The sequence below is a fragment of the Periplaneta americana genome, chromosome 5 (assembly GCF_040183065.1).
Source record: "Periplaneta americana isolate PAMFEO1 chromosome 5, P.americana_PAMFEO1_priV1, whole genome shotgun sequence".
Classification (NCBI taxonomy): Eukaryota; Metazoa; Arthropoda; class Insecta; order Blattodea; family Blattidae; genus Periplaneta; species Periplaneta americana.
The window spans coordinates 110,940,823-110,962,786 of NC_091121.1; the positions used below are offsets into that span (position 1 = coordinate 110,940,823).

The 21,964-nt window shown below is 34.5% G+C and overlaps 1 protein-coding gene across 1 annotated transcript in view; it reads right to left on the bottom strand.

Moving 5' to 3' along the window:
- The window catches only part of LOC138700432 (neurotrimin-like), an 886,160-nt gene that overhangs the window by 615,030 nt on the left and 249,166 nt on the right, over nucleotides 1–21,964 (bottom strand). The window contains exon 3 of the mRNA XM_069827048.1: nucleotides 8,703–8,910. Coding sequence (XP_069683149.1) covers nucleotides 8,703–8,910 — 208 coding nt within the window. The remainder of the gene's footprint in view (nucleotides 1–8,702; nucleotides 8,911–21,964) is intronic.

The following is a 21,964-nucleotide window of genomic DNA, read 5'->3' on the forward strand; positions in this document are numbered from 1 at the left end:
CGAGTAGAGGCAAGCGCGATGGTTAAGGTAGATAATCGCTCATTTATTTTAAGTAATATTTTTTATAGGAACTGTCATGTCATTTTCCACTTTATTTTACGAAAATTACGGAGGATATAAACTGAACTGTACTGAATGTGAAGAAAAGATATCCAAGCATTGAGATAAAATCGTTGGATATAGAAAGATAAACAGACAGACAGTCAGTCAGACAACATTTTCGAAATTTTTCCTCGGTGTCCGAGATGCCGAAAATGTATAATTATGTTTCTTCTAATTTATAATTAAAAAGTCAGGAATACATTTCTCTTCAGATCAAGATGCTGCATTTTTAAAGCAGCTAGTCTACTTGAAAAAATTAGGTAAAATTTTACAATTAAGTTCATTAATTTATGAACACCTTACCAGTATATCGCATCGTTTCACGAAAGTATAAACCTTGTATTGGACAATATAAGAAAACAGAATTTTTCCTCGAGGTCTCCTGTTTTCCTTAACAAATTTAATTCCCCCAAAGCTCTCTATTTTGTAATATTTCATTTAAAGAAACATATGGTACAGGCTAGCGAACGAGCTAAGATAATTCAAGATGGCCAGTTGGATATGCAACTTCTGTCTGAATCATTCATGTTCATGAACCAGTTGCGATAAAGCGGGAAATTATATTACAAGATCCGTTGATAACACCCAATTGGCGAGATCCTCTGCTACACAACTGCGCGGGTGCCACGTTATATAATTTATGAATCATTGAATATTAGGAAACTACCTGTCCCAACTTTCTTGCATGTCCAGATATTAATTTGACGGTTGGGTAGGACATATATCACTATTTTTCATTAAGCTATTTTGTATATAGGATAATTCTAATAAATAAAAGAAACAATTTTACGAATTTCGAATACATAATATATTATTTATGGTAGAAAAACGTATCAAGCATCAAGGAATAGCAAAACTCAAAGTTTTATTTAGATCACAAACATCCAATGTGGGAACCGCATGTCACGCGCCATATGTCCAGGCGAAAGTATATTATTCTTCCTATACATGCATTTCCACATCTATGGTTTCTATACGGCGTAGTAATTCTGGCAGAGTTTGTGGCAGATGTGACACATAAACACAGTCCTTCACATATACTCACAGAAAAAAATCACACAGGGTGTAAGGTCAGGTGGTCTGAGTGGCCAATTGCGAAATATCAGATTATTAGGACTGACACGGGCGATCAGACGGTGAGACAGATGTCTATTCAGTTAACGTTGGATTTCATTATAATAGAGTGGTGTACCATCTATTCGGAACAGGTTGAGATGGTGGATGACATGTGTGGAAATGTACCGTTGTGACGGAATTTATCTTTGTTAGCTCCAACAAAGCACACTATTTCTGTTGCTCGTTAGCCATTCTGCAAAAATAGCGCTATGACCGAGAGTACGAACTCAGTGCACACAACAATAGTGCAGTGACCAAGCGTAAGAACTTAGTGCACACAAGAATAACGCCATGACTGAGCATAAGAACTTAGTGTACACAAAAATAGCGCCATAATCGAGCGTAAGAACTTCATGCACACAACAAGAGCGCCATGACCGAGCGTAAGAACCTCGTGCACACAACAATAGCGCCATGACCGAGCGTAAGAATTTAGTGCACACAAAAATAGCGCCATGACTGAGCATAAGAACTTCGTGCACACAACAATATCACCATGACCAAGCGTAAGAATTAAGTGCAGACAACAATAGTTCCATGACCGAGCGTAAGAATTTAGTGCATACATAAATAGCGCCATGACCGAGCGTAAGAACCTCATGTACACAACAACAGCGCCATGACTGAGCGTAAGAATTTAGTGCACACAAGAATAGCGTCATGACCGAACGTAAGAACTTCGTGCACACAACAATAGCGCCATTACCGAGAGTAAGAACTTATGATCAAGAGTAAGGACTTCATGCATACAACAATAGCGCCATGACCGAGCGTAAGACTTCGTGCACACAACAATAGCGCCATTACCGAGAGTAAGAACTTAGTGCACACAACAATAGCGCCATTACCGAGAGTAAGAACTTAGTGCACACAACAATAGCGCCATGATCGAGAGTAAGAACTTCATGCACACAACAATAGCGTCATGACCGAGTGTAAGAATACAGAGTATGCGCATAAAATATTTATGCATTGATGCCTAATACGTTCTTCTATCATAGTTTCTTCATACTAAGTACTGTATGTACGAGTGAAGATGTTTCATTCATTTGTAATTTCTATGTATAAATAAACTGATTTGCAGCAATTCAGACTGGCATGGCAGTTGGATGCAATAAAGAAATATGCACATCTTCTATAGGCCTATTACTACTGACGTTATCCCTTAAAACATGTATGTCTGGAAAATTTATAATGCGTCACTGAAATTAAATAATTACAACACAAATAAGTGAGGAAATTAAAAGAAAGGCGCTTCATGCAATTAGCGACGCTGCGTGTTGCAGAACTGTGACACTGGCAGCTCCGAGCTTGCATTGTTATGCCGACTTCGAATCGCACATATTTTTTCTACATTCCGCACATATTCAGGGACGATTGTGCGGGATAGGAATTCCTGCCCTCGTGTCGCGACTACAAATTTAACTTCGTCATTTCATGTTTCTCGGCTCAAAGAAAGTATTTCGTATTCAAAATTCAACCATTCATATTCTGGTGCACACTATTAAAGTTCTATACAAAACCAAGTTCACGAAATTCACATGGAAATACATTTACACTGAAAACAGTACAAATTAAAGATTATTCCGATTTATATTTCACAACTCAGTCAAAAGAAGGAAATACGAATACCGTACCACAAGGATTTCTGTCTGCCACGCGTTTGAAGCTTGTGGCAACGATTTAGTTCCTTGGTAGTGTTGAAAAACATATTTCCATTAGGCCTATATTAACAGTACATCACATAGGAATTAAATAAATAATGCATTTGCCGTCTTAGAGAGCTTATAAAATTGCTGTTGCAATTGCTATTGCAATTTGATAAGCTTTCTAAGACAGCAAATACATTATTTATTTAATTCCTATATTTTAGCTTACCGAAAATCATACAACATGCCTATAAAAATACATCACACGTTTAGTCAACAATCCGAAGACCGGTTGGACACCAATAAAGTGAGACAACAAAGCAAGGAAGGTAAGGGGCAGGTTGGCCAGCTTCTTTCCCTTCCGTTGCAAATATCGCTCACTAGTAGCATACACAAGTATTATATACAGGGTGGAAGTGAAATAAACTTGCAGATTGAAAGAAACGGCACACGTAAATGAAAAGAAAATCTGTATTACATTTTGTGATTAAATACATGGTTAATTATAAAATTAAGTTGGAAGTTACAGCAGTCCGGCAACATTGTCACTCTACTCGTGATACAGATGTAAGAGGTGAACGCACTCGGTGAGTTCCAGTGGCACGCTTCGTGCAATGACTTGCATTTAGGGGTTTTTAAACTTAAATTTACACGAAAACCGTGCACGCTATTGAAATACGCCAGAGGAATAAATTATTTTTTTATTATATTTCTTATCGACATGGAAAAAATCCCGAACCTTCTTGCAATAATTAACGAATAAAAGCTTGTTAAACATTTGGGAAAACATTATTTTTTTCTGAAAAAAAAAAAACTTTGAACTTCCCACCAATATGATATTACAGTTTTTTGTTACATAGAACATGAGCTATTCGCTCTTGAAATCTGCAAGGCTATTTCACTTCTATCCTGTATGTACATATATATTATATAATAAATAATTTAATATCCATTTATTTTTTCGGATTACACATAATAGGTATTGTTTAAAGTTAAAAAAAGTAAAGTACTCGCCATATTATATTAATTATACGCCTTAGAAATATACAGGACATAAACGATATAAAAATCCCAAATTATATACATGAGTTGTAAATAAAGCACTGGCAACACTGCCTGGAATGAGTCATGCGCATTCGCATGCGATATGAGACAACTTGTGATCGTAGTTGGAAATAATGTCGATGTATTGAATGATAAAACCGGTTGCTATGACAACAGATGTTGTTACTGTGCGTGATTAAATGTAGAGCACTATTTTTAATGTTCTAAAGCTTGTTTACTAAACTTCAGCAGCAATCGTGGATAAAAATCGAGGTAGCCCGTGGTAGAAATGCACGCCAATGTCACCAAGGGTTACTTGAAGCTTGTGGCAACGATGCACTACCGTATGGGACGGTTGTAAGATGGATCTCTATATTTGTTACGGATCGGAATGACACGGCAATAAAATGCCACGTTTAAACTAAAAGTTCTTATATATATATATATATATATATATATATATACTGTATTTTACATAGGTCCAGAAAAATGAGTTGCAACTATTGTTTAAGAAGAGACTTCCTAATAACGGAGGATAAGATGACAAAAATGTAGGCAACAAAGAGACAGACTAGCACTGTCAGAGTGCTTAAAACCACTTTTTCAATATAAGAGATTGTTACGTTTAGTCAATTGTTCGAAGCTAGGTCTGAACCTCACAAGTAATACCAACAATGCACCACTTATGAGGCAACTAAGCCAGGAGATTGAGGAAAGTAATATTTCCGGGAAATCTTGAAATATGTGTGGTTAAAACAATAATAATATGAATATTTCATAAAATTATGAAATAAATTATACAAACTGTTTCTATTACTCTTAAGTTCTGAAGAAACTGTGATTTGCAAGAGTCAAAACTCAACCTACTACTAGCTAACAACCATGAATAAAACTTTACTACGTCTTTAAAAGATAAAATATGCAACAAATTGTTTTGACGCAGAAACGTCTCTTACTTGAGATAATACACAGTTTTCATAGTCAAAATCAGGCATGATATAAGGGAGTAGAGGTAAAAATGATCGAATTCATTCCTTCCACAATATTTCGGACATAGCAGCTGTGATTACATCAGCGCAACAGGTAAATTCTGTACATGAACTTGGCTTCTCTTCCTCTTAGGGTTATACAAAATTAATGCGGCATGCCATTAGCCTACATTAAACATTTCAAATCAAGTCAAATATGTAATATAGCCATTCATATTATCACTATGGCTTAGCACTCATAAATAACAATCACTTACAAGCTCTAAATCGTCTTTACTGTTTGGTCAGGACGAGTCTGTCTGTATTAGGATGAATACTATTATTACATAAACATAAAGCAGTTACGAGATGGTAAAGTGTTAGATGTGTACGCGCAATTTTTTTCACCAGGTTCATTTTACAAAAACATTTTTCGCAGACATATTTGGATTCAAAGATTGTCTATGATCTTAGCTGCAAAATTAATATAGTTAAGAGACGTCATTAGGTAAGTAATAAATATTTCATAAAATTCCTTGCCGGTTTTACCTGAAATCTGAAAAGAGTATTGGTCTCTATAACTCACCTATGTGTGTGAAATGCGATAAATTGATCGGGCTGCATTTTCGACTAGTAGTGTTATTGTTTTAATGCATGTAACAATTATTTTATTAATATCAACCATTTTAACAGTCCTATTTTTAAACTAATGCCTATAAATTTATGTGTGCTAAGTTCTTATGTTCAAGATCGAAATGCTGTCTGATATGATAAAATTTTACATAAATCTCAACTGGAAAGTTGAGGCATTGAAATTTAGCTTTATTCATAAGGGGGAATGGAATGGATTTTGGGGTCAAAATTCATTTTTTTGTTTTATTTGTTTCTGAATCTCCAGCATTTTCTGCTTAAAATGGCGTTTGAATTATGTTGATATCTTTACTACATCTATTTTATTTTATTTTTTAAATAATTGCTTGCACAGAAATTCTTCTGCTATCAGTGAATATGGCTGCGGTGTCAGCTGTCAAATGCTGACATAAGTGACTCTCTTTCAATGTTGTTTCAAATGTGCCGCCACTGGCAAGATATTTTATGTTTTGAGAGGATATTTTGTCTGTTGGCTAACAAGTCTTTGCTTGCTCACTATTTTCTCGATCATATCAGTGGCTTTGTCTTTGTTTATGTGTTGTTTTCTAGTTTGTGCACACACGAGTTTTGTTTGAAGTCTTTTTCATAAATAATTGTTATAATTTCTTGTGAAAATGCCTCGACCAAGTAACAGAGTGTTTAAAAAGCGAGTCTATTGGAAGAAAAGGTCTAAACTGAATGGTAGTGAAGCCAGTAGTGATGTATTATCATCTCCTATTGTGACTCCTGGGCCATCTAACCTCAAGACCATTCCTGCAACTCCAACCTCTTCTCAGAAAAAACTAAACCCAGTGAAGGAGAAGTATGATGAAGTTACTAAGGGTACTGAACAGTTTGAAATTATAGATTTATCAATTCTGTGTGAGGTTTTTTCAAATAATGTGTTGTGTAAAGGCTGTGCAGCAAGTGGCATGGAACTAATTGTAAATAAACATGTGGGTGTTGCAGTAGAATTAGAATTAGTCTGTAAGTCTTGTAATCATAGTGTATGTTTTCTTCTTCAACTATGAGTAATTCACAAGATGGGAAAAAGTTGTACAGTTCAAATATAAGGCTAGTTTATGGTCTGCGTTCCATTGGCAGAGGAAAGGCGAGTGGAGACATGTTGTGTGGAATCATGATTTGCCTGCTCCGCCTTCAAAATTTGATGAGTATAATTATATATTGGGGTCTGCAGCTGAAAATATAGCTCTTGAATGTATGAGAGAAGCTGCAGAGGAGGCAGTTTCAGAAAATAATAATATTAGAGATATTAGTATAGCCCTGGATGGCACATGGCAGAAGCGAGGCCATACGTCTAACAACGGTGTAGTGACAGCTACTAGCGTGGACAGTGGGAAAGTAGTTGATGTGGCAATCATGTCAAAATTCTGTAGGTGTCCAGAAAGATTGAAAATGATACATGAAGAGAAGTGCACTGCAAACTATAGTGGAACAAGTGGTGGAATGGAAGTATCCGGAGTGAGAAAAATTTTTCAACATTCCGAGTAGTGGTACACAGTGCGGTACACAAATTACTTAGGGGATGGTGACTCCAAAGCATACAATGAAGTTAATAAAATGAAACCTTATGGAAATAATGTAAACATTGCAAAATTAGAGTGTGTAGGGCATGTGCAGAAGCGAATGGGGTCCCGTTTGAGAAGATTGAAGACGTCATTGAAGGGGAGTAATTTGAGCCACGGTAAGTCTATAAGTGGCAAGAATAGACTCACAGATTCTGCAATTGACAGACTACAAAATTATTATGGCCTTGCAATAAGGCAGAATGTTGACAGTGTAGAAAACATGAAAAAAGCTGTTTGGGCAATATATTTTCATACACTTTCAACAAATGAAGAACCAAGTCATGAATTGTGTCCGGCTGGTGCAGACAGTTGGTGTAAATTCAATAAAGGATAGGTAACAGGAGTTAATTACAATCATCCACACAGTTTGCCTCGTGCCATTATGGACGAAATAAAGCCAATTTTCAGAGATTTAGCTCATCCTGATCTCCTGAAAAAATGTCTGCATGGCTGGACACAGAATCCTAATGAATGTGTAAATAATCGCATCCCCAAAACTGTTTTTGTAGGGATAAACACACTCCATTTCGGAGTCTTTGATGCTGTAGCCACATTCAACCAGGGAAATGATACAAAGTGTCAAGTGCTACAGTCATTAGGTTTAGATGTTGGTGAAAACACTGTCGCGGCAATGTAGCAAATCGACAAGAAAAGGATCCAAAATGCAGAAACCAAGATGTCTCACTTATTCAGAAGGGCCCAACAGCACAGAGGTACTAAAAGAAAGGTAGCAATGGAAAATGAAGAGGATGAAGATGATTCTAGCTATGGTGCAGGCTTGTTTTGATGACAAAACTTTAGAGCTCGTTTTCCGTAAGTTGACATTTTTTTTACAGAGGGAGCATTTTCCCAGCTTCTACTCGTAGGGAGCTGAACTTTTTAGGATTCATTCATGCATGTGTTCTAAATATGCCAGAACTCTTGTTTCTTAATTTGGTGAGAATTTTAAGCATGTTACTGAGAAGTGTGTGCTGTAAAATGTAGAAAAAATTTAACATTACAAAACAATTTATATCTAATACAATTAACTGAATATTTTAAAAACAATGAATTTAGCAGTACGCCATGGCAAATAGGTATTAGCTTTAAAAATTTCACAATCCTATTCCGAATAGTTTATGAGTAATTAATGTACCTTATATTTCCTCTAGTTTAACATTATCGAGATAGGGTATTCCATTCCCCCATAATAACGAAATAGTCTTGTTCCCATGCTTCTTGGAAATTAAAACGAAACCTACAATTTATTCGCCATATTCCACCACTTTACACATCCATGATTAGAAAGCTATCGTACCGAGTTCAACCTCTTGCCTACTGTACGCACAAGCAGACAGGTAGAATATTTGTGGAGGAAGAAATAAAGGGGAGTTGTATACAGTGCGAGCGCGAAAACATATTGTCCATGTGAGGTCCAAATGGGAGACAAAACGCACAAAATGAAATAACGCACCCAGTGAGAAAATTAAAACCTCAAATATAAGCAACTTCTTACTTGTCTGAGTTGAAATTTGAGTGCACAAATAGCAACAAATTCTTACGTTTCAAATGGGGAAGTCTTTCAAAACTCGGAAAACAATGTTGTTATCATTGAAGCTACTCACCGACTACATGCAAGTACCCAAACTGCGTCTTGGCGGTGACGGTGTTGATCTGGCACATGTAGCGGCCTTTGTCCTCCTCCTGGACGTTATTGATGTGGAGGAACCAAGTGCGATGCTTGTCGTGCGTCACAGAGATGCGGGGATTCCGGGTGATCACGTGATTGTGCACAGTCAATATTGCAGATTGTTCGAAGTGCATCCACGCCACCTGCAAGGAAATGTTACAATGAACAACCACTATTAATAAACAGACATTCCGGAAACGAGGCATCCATGATCTAGGAGTAAACATGGCAACAGTCATGAAAATATTACAGATTTCGGGATATTAAAATAATAATAATTTTCTTTGATAGATAGCTGAGTGGATCTTGTTAAGCCTCTGAAAATAAACCTGATCACTTAAAGTGTAAAAAACAGCATTTAACTATTTTCTTCCCGTGCCTTACTAAACAAAATAATAAGCCAAATGGCGATAGAGGACCAATAGAATAAATCGATGAAAAAGGAATGCGAAGTACTAGAACAGGTCTGCGGGATTTATTATTTAGTTTGAGCGATGTTCAGATAGTTGTCTCCTTCTACTCCCGCAACTTTGTTCATCGTGGACATAAGAAGACATCAGTGGTGTGCAATATGTAAGCTACTTTTCATTTGTTGTAAACAGAAAATTAAATGTAGTATTAATATACATATGTAGGCAAAGCACGTCTTGCACTCATTGCGTTGTTTATCGTTTCTATCCACCTGTCCGCAGATGGTTTCTGTCAGCGCGAGCGCGCTCAGAGAGAGGCATACCCCAGCTGTGTACCAGAACAAGTCCTACACTCATGTCGATATTGTTGAATATAAATCAAATACAGAGTGTATTCACAAAGTGGACAAAACTTCAGGTATGGACTCCTCTTACGTATAGAAGAAAATATGGTTATATCAACATGTGTCCGGAAATGCTGGTTTCTGATTATTACTTGCAAGTATGATCATAGTGCACTCCAATAAGTTTGTGTGCTGGAATTGTTTCATGCATTCTGCTTACAGTTCCTTAGATGAACCGATCAAAATGTCCACCTCCTGCCTGAATACAGGCTGCAGCTCTTCGTCTCATGGAGATCCGCACATAAATATAAAGTCAAACATTTTTTTTTCTAGGGGAAAGGAGGGTAAGAGTACACACTTTTTGGATTCTGAGCTCTAGTTACTTTGTGGTTTAGTTAATACATATGCAATTTTTATAGAAAATAGAAGCATGTTTCCAAAAACATGGACATTGTAAAAATCTTAAAATAATATTAAAATCTTTTGCAATTAATTAATTACATTAGGTACTGAAAATGCGAACTCTTAAACGACATATGGTCTAAGAGCACGCAGTAGTATAGTTGAATTGCACGCATATACTATATTTATTTTAAATATTATCTGTATATCATTATTTTGTTTCTTTTGTCAATAGAGATGAATTCAATCGCTATGGTTAATTAAATCACTTAGCTGATGACATATTTTAGCAACAAGAACAAAAAGTAAACAGAGACACAAAGATCACAACTAACGTTAACAAATCAAATTTATTCACAGTCATCACAAACAAATAATCCACATCCATTGTAACTTGTGTAGTACTCATGCCACCAATTATTACATTGGTCACACTTTATCCAGTCGCAATCAGGAGGTTCCATATACTCTTCAGAACACAGACAAGCAATGATGGTCGCTTTGTTTATATTAGAAACCTGTGGAATAGATCTTTTGCTCTCATCTGTAGCTAGTCTTTCCTTTATCTGCTATATAATTACTTCCGTAAAAACCATCTTTCTGTCGAATTTATTTTATATTTCCTCACTGTCTCGTAATTCTTGCAACTCCATTGAAATTAAAAAAAAAATCATTTAGGATTCGAATAAATAGGACATAGCTAATTTAATAAAATATTAAAATGCAATAACCATTTTAACTAATATAAAATAAAAAAGTAAGTTAAAATATTACCTCTATAAAACCGTACTGTAGCTGTTTTAGAGTCTAGAGTACGCATGCGAACTGTTAGTCGCTAGCGTAATATTTTACAATTGGTGGTACTGATTCGTGGCTGCTCACATCTTGGAATGGTAGTTCATGCTTTATTAACAACAGTACTCAGCCGTATTTTAATATGTGATGGAACTATAACTATTCTCCTATTACCCTAGTAACATGAACATTATTAACATTCAGATAAAAGATAGCAGAGGGAAAAAACAGATTTCTCACCTTTAAGGGGAGATGTAAGTCCAAACTGACAAAAATCATATTGTCTAAAAACTACTCTAAAATATTACATAGTGCTAAGAATCTCTCCATAAATTTTACGGCAGAATTTTACTTTAAATGGGTTTTAAAATTTAAAGAGCCATGGTTTGTTAAGTGCCACTCCCCTTCTCTGTGTACTAGTTGGGTCTACTCAGTTTCTTGATTTTTTTAATGATTTTTCTTCAGGATTTAGAATAATTGATTTTTCTTCTGTGCGCTATAACCAGAATCTCTTGTTGTTGTAGTTCTTGTGGACCACAAGAGGTGAAGTAATAATCATGTGGCATGCATATTCAAACTTTACAACTTGTTATCCGCAATACCAATTTTCAATAAATAAGAAACATTTTCTCAGAAACTATTCGAGATAAAGTAATGAAATTTTGCACACACCTTTATCATTGCATAATGCAAATTTCCCTGCAGAAACTGTGCTTCTAGGTGGATAATTAAATAACTTCAATATGGCAAAACAATGATATATTTTTTAAATATATTGAACATTTATTTTGAAAAAATCAATTGAAGTTTTAAACTTCTGTCTGCAGAAATTTGTTACATATAATATAGAACAAATTTGTACAAAATTTCAGAACCATATCTTTAATAGATCATGAGAAAATGTTCCTTATATTTTGTGATATCAGGTTAGGTTAGGTGGGTTCGTAATTAGACATCCTGACATGGTGAGATATTGTAATTAATTATCATAACAGATTCAGTCATTGTAAATACCTGTACAAAATTTCAGATGGACAGCTGAAAAATTGTGGATCAGTGAATAATTACATGTAACAGTGTATTTGAGACTACGTCTCCCCTTAAGACAACTGTACGAAACTCGGAGCGATTTACACCACATCCAATTTGTCTTCCTTCACTCACAGAGCATATGGACAGTCGGTTTTTCCAACATCGAAATTACTATAAAATATTCGGCGGGTGCGTACTCTTAGACTGTGTGTACTCTTATCCTACTTTCCCCTATACATATGAGGAATCCAAACCTGAAGTTTTGCCCACTTTTTCGTTACATCCTATATCATATGAGGAGATTAAACCTCTGTAATGAGACAGTCAGTTATTGAGTTTAACGTACTATATTTGAGTGTCAGAGTTGCCTAAACAGAATTACACTGAAAAAAGTTATTGAAGTCTAAACTTAGACGTCGCTTTTTTTTTAACTATAGGCTATGCTCTCATTTGGAAATTATTTCTCCTTCACTATAATGTAATATTTATCTAGTACAAGCACTTTGGTACACATATAAATAATAATTTACAGTCATTTTATCCAGAAATCAGAGGCTTAAAAATTTGTGAGCCACTCATTTTATCTAGTACACATGTTAGTCTCTAATCGTTTAATTATCGAAACTATTTTACTTAATGTCTTTAGCATTTAACTTCAAACTTTCTTTTGTAAATAAAGAAAAATGTATAATTTACTGTAGTACATCTGAATATAAAGAGCGGTAAGACAGGTGGTGGAAAAGCGAAAGCAAGCGATTTGACTTTCGCCACAACTATAGTGCACACATTTCATCTTCCCAACCTCGCAGTTGTAGAGCGGACACGGTATGCACACTATGCAAGCATGGAAAAATAAAATGTCTACAGAGTATTTACAAGAAAATGACTAACTCGTGCATCTCCTACTCTCGAGCCACAAATGGGAGTTGCAGATATCTTTATTTTTTAGATATTTCCCGCTGATCTTACTTTGTATCAGGCATTATAGCGATTAATAATGTATGTCGAGATAATGAAAATATGGCGAGAGAGTAGTATTTGTATCTGTATTTACCTCTTTCTTCAATTTTAATTTACATTTATACCTGTATATTTTATTTATACCTCTAATTATATATTTATTATTCTCCTTTTCATTTTTATGATATAAGTAACTATAACTTTGTGCTGTCTATATAAATAGGGCTTTCCCTTGTTATCAAAACACTTCACTAGTACAATCAAAAGAATAAAACGCAATCTAATGCCAACACAGCCATTCTAACAGATTTACTGAAATGGACTATCGAGCGTTCGGAAGATGGTTTGCCGCGGGTTACTAGGCCTTCGTCCCGGTCGACCTATATTATGTAAACGAACGCTCTGTAGAAGGTACCTTGCTCTACCGAGAATCATAGCAGACAGTACTCAGACTCCGTTGCCTGCTAGAAGAGCAGTAGTGCATGTGGTGTTCTGAATTCGATTTGTGTTTCGTTCTATTAATGGATAAATAAAAGTTGGACATTAATAATTTCGGGTAGTGTTTTGTGAGAAAAGATTTTATACGTCAACATTAAACAGGCAGGCCTGTGCTGTTTGAAAATGCCAAACAAATGTTTCAGTTATACCGAAACACTTCTGTCTGAAGGCAAAACAAAATTCGGAGACTTAATAAGAATGAGGAAGAACGGGAAAAACGTTTTTGAAATAACTATGCAAATATTTCAGTGGTTAGAGCAAGAGAAACTAGCATCGAACACTTTGATTGACATGTCAATATGAGAGATCGAACTTACCAGGGTCGAAAAAGAGAAAACAGCGCTGAACGTTTTCAGAGAATTAACAAACAACGAGAGCATATTGCTAGGACTTGACAGCGTAGTCGAGAGTTTATACGCATGTTAATACGCATGTTAGCATTCCATTACGATCTCAATATCGATTATGCTCATTTTAATGATATTCAAATAAATAAAACAGATAAAATGAAACGCAAAATGAGGTAAAGGACCAAACGGATTATGTTGTACTGCTGGAAACGTTGTTATTTCTGAGAGTCAAGATCCTCCACAACCATTTAAAATCTTACAGCAGTACATCCGTTATCAACACACGTTTTAAATAATATAAGATAGTGCAACACTTTATTCCAAGTGGTGCCGTTTGGTGACAAAGCCTTCTTCCAGTTGAGGGAACAATCCTCTGTTCTTACAGATATATTCTGTTTCAGACGCTGTTAGGCCGTAATTACAAGCTTAAAAGATGAATTAATTGAACAACTCCAGAGTGTATTGCATGGTAATAACAGTTTCATTCATACTTTTAAACAAAACTTTTGAAAATAATTCAGGAGCAAACGACTTATAACTTATAATAAACTAATTAGGCCTATTCATTAATAATAACAAACCTATATTTGGAAACATAACAGATTTAAGTCAGTGATTTTTATATATAACAAAACGTGCAGCGAAGCGCACGGGTATGGCTAGTAAATAAATAAATAAATAAATAAATAAATAAATAAATAAATAAATAAATAAATAAATAAATAAATAAATAAATGAATAAATAAATTAATTAATTAATTAAATTAAATTAATAAATTAAATAAATAAAATAAATTAAATAAATAAAATAAATTAAATAAATAAAATAAATTAAATAAATAAATTAATAAATTAATTAATAGAGAAAGAAGTAAATGAATAAATTAAATATTCATAAGTAAATAAATCTGTCCTTAACACCGTACATTTGTAATTGCATTTGCCGAGATTTTAACTGCGATCTCTTGCTTACGAGAGGTTCTCCAGAACTTTTGAAATAACTTGGACTAGTAATACAGTACAATGACCAGAGAAAGAGGCAGAACATTAACCTCTTTCTAGTGTCGACATTATGAAGCCATGCGGACTCTGATCCTTTCACTCATTTCGGGTCTTTATTATCTGAACTTGGAAGAATTTTATTACTCTCCTACCTCTTTAAGAAAGATACTCATATTGCCCTTCTCTTGGAGTCTTACTGCGCGCCATGTATATTTAGTACTGACAATGAGCGGTAAAAAGCAATGCTCGGAATCACGGCAAAGTATGAAAGCATTTTAGATCTTTATAAATTTTGCAAATCTGTGTAGCAACAGCAAGAGATAGACCTGTTACAATCTAATGCATCGAATTTCATGTTAGCATGAAAATGTTGATCTCGGGGTCATAAGGACTACAATAATACTTCAATTTTGAAACACGCGAATAAAATATTTCTGAAAACCTATCTTCGATTTCAGGGTAGATAAAAGAAAGGAAAGATTGTTATGTGAGTTGAAGTAAGTTATATGAGCTAAGTTATCACAAAAACCCTGTATAATACATTTTGTATATTGCATATTACAAACATTTGTGTATTTTCAACTAATACCCACATTATCCATTTGGCAATATTCCCAATTTAAATCAATGGCATTTCCTACATTTCCTATTTTGATAACGTAGAGCTTGTTTCCATTTACAAAGAGTCAGGCATAAGTATGAATTAAATTAATTGATAAAAGTATTTGGCGCAATAGTGACTTACGACAAGTGTATTTTGTTGTTTTCATAGTATAGGAACTTTCTTGGTCTATTCTCATGGGGGTATTAGTATGTCTAAGGTGTTTATCTTACAAAAAAGACGAGGTATTAGGATTATAACAAATTAATCAATGCAGGCACACTACAGGCCGTTATTCGTGAATGATAAAATCATGACTGTCGTATCATAGTACATTTATCAAGCCCTAAATTTTGTGAAAGATTATTCATATAATATTGACACATAGGAATAATGTACATCTATTATTATTATTATTATTATTATTATTATTATTATTACAATTATTTCTAACATCAAAATTATTATTGATCTCTTTAAAATTTATGTAGACTACTGGACTGTACCCGAGCACGAGCATATGCTCATTTCGGGTATATATTCATATGTATCATTTCAAATGTAAATTGTGAATAAATTAGAATTAGAATTTGAATTTGAGTATCATACCAGAATCGTAACCTTTTTGATCTACATAAATATAGGCTAACCGAAACAATGAATAATTATTTTATTACGTCTTTAAAGTAGCAAATTAATTTCCTTCGTATGTTTTTAATTTGGAAAGGTGGCCTTTTAAGAGACTTGTCTATGATTGATTGATGAACAAACCTTTTTACGATATCAATGAGTTTTTAATGCTAATGCTGTTTAGTTCTTTTTGTTATGATATTATTGTATTTTATGTCTTCTCCTTGTTTATTTTATAATTATATTCTTATATTGATTTTGTATATTGCACATATTTGTGCTCTCTGACTGTAATGATATTCAAAAAGTTCAATCGGCAACAAATACCATGATAAAATTTTTTCACTGCCTTCGTATAAAACAATAACTTAACTGCTTTTAGAGACAAAAGAATTCTTTATTCTTTGACTCAGCTGTTCAATTGTTTAATGATAAATAAACATTTTATTTCATAGCTGGGCCTATAACTGAAATATGGTGGCCATGATGAGATATAGTTACATTTCTGAAATAATAATCATTATTATTATTATTATTATTATTATTATTATTATTATTATTATTATTATTATCATCATCATCATCATCATCATCCAAATACTGGGCCTGAATGACCCTTTTAGGCCTTTCAGGAAGTCGCGACCGTTTCGAGTAGGCATATGACAAGATTAATTTGGGAAATCTAAGGTGTTCATCCTATCCACAGGATATTTCCATTGAGTTATACAGCTGTTAAAAAAAAGGTATCCAATATTTTAGGAGGTGATAGTATGCATCAAAACAAGAAAATAATGTCTAATAAACATGGGTCCTACAACACATACTTTCTGAGATCTGAACACTTGTTCATAGGAGGTGCATCAGAAGATAGCAAAGACTTCTATTGTGAAATATTGCTGTGATCAAAACGATAACGGTAGACATTTCTAACATCTCCTACTTTACTTTGTTTTAATTGCGACTCGTCCTTCAGGATAGGATTTCTATAATTAACCATTAAGTTTACCATTTCTTGGACCAGGATTTGGTAGATGGACAGAGATTGACTGTTAATGAAAGGACGAATTGAAGAGTTCAGAACCATAGTGGGCCAAGTGCCATTTACTAAAACCGTAGAAAAGAAGGGTTAAAATGAAGTTATCACCATAATTCAATAGAAACATACAGCAAGTAATATAAAGTATACACATTCAAACTAAATTATATGTCAATCTTCATTAAACTATGGTATTCACTTAACTTTAACCCTTGCTTTCTCTGTTTTTAATAAATGGCGCTTGGCCCACTATGGCTCTGAACCCTTCAATTACAATCCTACCAGTGAGATCAGCAGAATATACAACTTCGGAGAATGACGCAGAAGCAAATGCCATCTTCATATTCCTAAGGATATTCCACCCAGCTGATTCATCACTAAGCGTGGTCTTTTTAAAACATTTTGATCATTATTTAGTTACATCATAAATGCCATTGCCTGTTGCCATTTTAACAATAACATTGTTTTTTGTATTAGCAATAATGCTACAGTATTCCTTACATGTCTAGACCCTGTCACATCGCTGAATTGGTAAACTAATTTATTGACGACTCCAAAAATCTCTATCACAGGGTAAGAAGGAATGTATTCTGGTACAGAATCAGTGAATGATTTCCTCAAACTTTTAATCTTCAATTTACAATGATAATAATAATAATAATAATAATAATAATAATAATAATAATAATAATCATCATCATCATCATCATCCGTGGCGTCAGAGCCCTTGAAGGGCCCATACCAACCAGCCGGCCGCTGGCCTCACGTTCACATGCCGAAGCAGAGGTGGACGATCATCCAACCAGAATGGAGGTATCGTATGGTTAGCACGATGATCCCCCCAGCCGTTAAAGCTAGCTTTCGCAACTGGATTTCGCTACCTATCGTATCTCCCCAAGTGGATCACGATGCTGGATGGGCACCGGTCCCATACACTGGCCAAAATTTGATGAGAAAATTCCTTCCCCCATGAAGACTCAATCCAGCGCGCATTCCGTGTATCTTAGACCACGCCACGCCACGCCACGCCACGGCGTGGGATAATCTTGAACTAAAATCATGAAAAGACGAATGAATGGTTTCTATTCTGAGCTGGGCAACCATCTCAGTACAGATGGAGTTTCTTAACACCTTCTTTTGCTTCATTAGTGAGATAGTCCAGAATTAAAATCTAAACTTTCCCTCATGACACATGGGTAGTCTATATCTTGCAAATGTCATTAAAGTTGTGAGGTGCAATACATTTCCTAGGTATTCCTTTACCCACGTAGTATGTATATCTTAATCTTTTGGCATTAAGATACATTTTGTCGTGACGTTGACGTTTTTTCCCTTTTACTGCCTCGTGTGTTTCGTCTTATGTGATACTGTTATTAAGTACAGAATGAGCAAAACTATAACAACCAACAATCAATCTGTACAGATTCATAAAATCCGTGAGATATTTCAGGCAGAAATATTGTTAGAACGGATTCGCCAACCTGCTAGCTTTATTGTTCCGTGTTGAAAAGAATTACCTAAAGAAGTTAGTAACTTTCAATACCGAATCACAAAATTGACCACCTCAAATAAAGCACAAGGAATATGAGTAATTAGTTCGTTCCAACACCAACAGATGCAACGTATCTTCTATATTACGAATCGATAAAAAAAATTGACAAAAATGTAGACGTAATTCCTTTGAACAACCGGCGATTCTACTATGAATATATTGCAAAATTAGAACTAACTTTATTGTTATTATTATTATTACTATTATTATCATCATCACCATTATCATCATCATCATCATGTAATTCGGTCTCTAGCCATCTCCTTTTAGGGCTTCGAGGAAGTCGACGACCTCTTAGTGTATATGATAAAATTAATTCGGGAAACCTAAGATTATTAATATTCTATTCTAACATATTTCCTTTGAGTTTTATAACTGTGAACGTATTGTAAAATTTATTATTATTATTATTATTATTATTATTATTATTATTATCATTATTATTATTATTTCTTGTCTCATAAATGCTACAATGTTTGATAGAATTTATGTTTTATTTGATTTCCCTAATTTATCAATAGGGCTGTAAATAATAATTTAGTCAAGTAATTTTCGATACAGTAGTCTATGAACTGTAATTCAAAACAATTTCTATTATAAAAACGAAAAATAATTATTACAGTCATAGTGTAGGTAGTTATTTTGTCAGTCCACCGCTGTGGTGAAAGGGTTAGCATGCCTGACATGAAACGAACGGCTACGGATTTAAATTCTGGTTGGGGCAAGTTAACTGATTGAGGTTTTTCAGAGGTTTTCCTTCAAACCATTAAGAGTAAATACTGGGTAATTTTCGGCGCTGGACCCTGGAATAATTTCTCTGACTTTATCACTTTCATCTTATTCAGACGCTAGAAAGCCACAGCAGTTGATAAAACGTCGTAAAATAACCAATTAAAAAGTTATTTGTCTAAGTTTCATATGAGAACTTCAAACATATTATTTTAGTAGAAATGATCATGTTTCACTGATTTAATCCCCTTTTAATTATTGAGTATGAACAAAATCCACCAAATATTTCAGAATAAATGTCACAAGAATAACAACATACAGCATTTTAAAATCGCTTGTTCAAGATCAGTGGTGCTGAAAGGATATATTTCTGTGAAAGTCTGGAAAGAGACATTTTACAGCAAAATATTAAATTCGAAAGATTAATTTTTAAATTCTTCGCAACTTCTCTTCATTGTCTCTTCTCTCTATAGCGATAATTTGTCTCTGTTTATTGAAACACATGCGATGGGAACTCTTTGCTGTGTGGTGCTTCTCCGTGAAATCACGCCAGCACGGATCTAGCAAAACACACGGATGGATAGATAAAGCAAAGCTTGTTAAAATATCAAAAATAATTGCGCTATCCGAGGCTCTCTGTTTCAATAAAGCAACAAAAGAAAAAAGAATAGGATGGAAAAACTTCAAAGGGTGGTATACGCTGAATTATATCCGGTGCCTTTAGTTACTGACAATCCTTTGAACGTAAGGGGCCAGTTTGGAGGGGAGTGGCATATCAGACCACAATTCATCGTAGTGGTCTGGAAACTTTCTAAATTTAACATAAAGTCAATCGATGGTTGAAGACGTTGAAAATTGAGATTAACCCACGACAAAGTATATTTTTAGATTTTGAGTCTGCATTTTGTTCATAGAGAATTACAGTAGATATGAAACATAAAAATGTGAGGACATCACTTGAAATTATACTAACACTGCATTCTATCCCATCTCATTGGTGCACAGTAATGATGTACCTTCTCACACAATTCATGGAAGAGTCTTATGTAATTAAGCATGTCCCTATACATCTTACTTGCGTTAATACTGAATGAAAAGTTACCAGATCAGAATAAAGGACATTAACATTGAGAAGGAATAGTAAATATTTTAGGGAATGGTAGTAAAAATGTTCATATAATAATAATAATAATAATAATAATAATAATAATAATAATAGTAGTTTATTTATCCCGGCAGAGTTAAGGCCATACGGCCTTCTCTAACACTCAACCTGGGAGTAAAACTGCGATACAAAAAAAAAACACTACAAATTTACAAAGTAATGTACACTACAATTTTACACACAAAACTGAAGAAGATAATAATAACATAATGTGAACAGTATGTCAAAATAAATGAGAATTACAAAGTAGAAAAATATAAGACAATAACAATAATAATAAAAACAATAACAATAACAATAATAATACATAGTGAAGTACAAGGCATACAATGAACACAATATTTTTATATATATTATTTTAATGTACCGAAGTACATATGATATTTCCATGCAGATGTTCTGTGTCACCATACGATGAAAGAGTAATGGAACGGAGAAAAATTCTCTCCGGCGCCGGGATTTGAACCCGGGTTTTCAGCTCTACGTGCTGATGCTTTATCCACTAAGCCACACCGGACACCACCCCGCCGTCGGACAGAATTGTCTCTGATTAAGTTCCAACTCTTAGGTTCCCTCTAGTGGCCGCCCTCTGCACTACGCCATAGATATCTGTGAACGTAGGACCGAAGTCCACACATGTGCTGAGGTGCACTCGTTATGAGTGACTAGTTGGCCGGGATCCGACGAAATAAGTGCCGTCTTAAACCACGAAGTGATTTACGCATATCATATATATTAGTTTAATGTACCGAAGTACATATGGTATTTCCATGCAGATATTCTGCGTCACCATACGATGAAAGAGTAATGGAACGGAAAGTCTATCAATGTTCTAGGCACGATTCGAAATCACTACTGAGGCCTCAATGTAACCTTCATCATTGTCAGACTACGGACTAGGGTTATCGATTTGCAAAACTGAAGTTTGGAACGCACGGAATATACATGACGTCATGATCAATCGAGTGGGATGGCACTGTGAGAGTACAGTTGGTTTCGTAAGAAATTACATTACCGCCTTTCTTATTCTGCTTGGCGTGGGTCCTTGCAATCACCATTTGTACTTGAAATCCCGTGAGTAAACAAATATATTTTATATATTTTCATTTATTTATTTGATTATTTAAACATGCATATTTGTGATAGTTTTAATTTCGCTGTTTCATAATTCACACTACTGAAGAACATCTCGAAAATTAAGAGCACCAAGCGTTCCCTTCAGAACGAACTTATAGAGAAGTTTGGAAAGGAATATTTTCTTATTAAAGGGGGAAAAAACACTGAATTTTGGAAATTGTTAAAAAGTATAAGAACAGTTAGAACTCGATTTTTCAAATGCAGTGTAATAGCAAAAGATAGATAAAAATATTTAATTACACACTCAAAACTGGCCTTCAACATCAAAATTGGACATAGAAAATCAAAAAGAATTTCATCGAGATTTGTGTATAATATTGGTACATGCCAACATCTTTCAACAATATTTCAAAGCGTTTCTTGAAAAAAGTTATTTTGAGTGAAAGGAGGAGATAGTCGTCTTTTGATACATTGCGAATGTACCTTGTAATTCGGTGCGTTGAATTGTGAAAAAATGTATTTTATGTAAATACTGTATATTTTTTTCTTTTCTGCTCACACACAAATGATTATTTTATATTGTTGAAACTTGTACAGTATAAGGTAAATTGAAA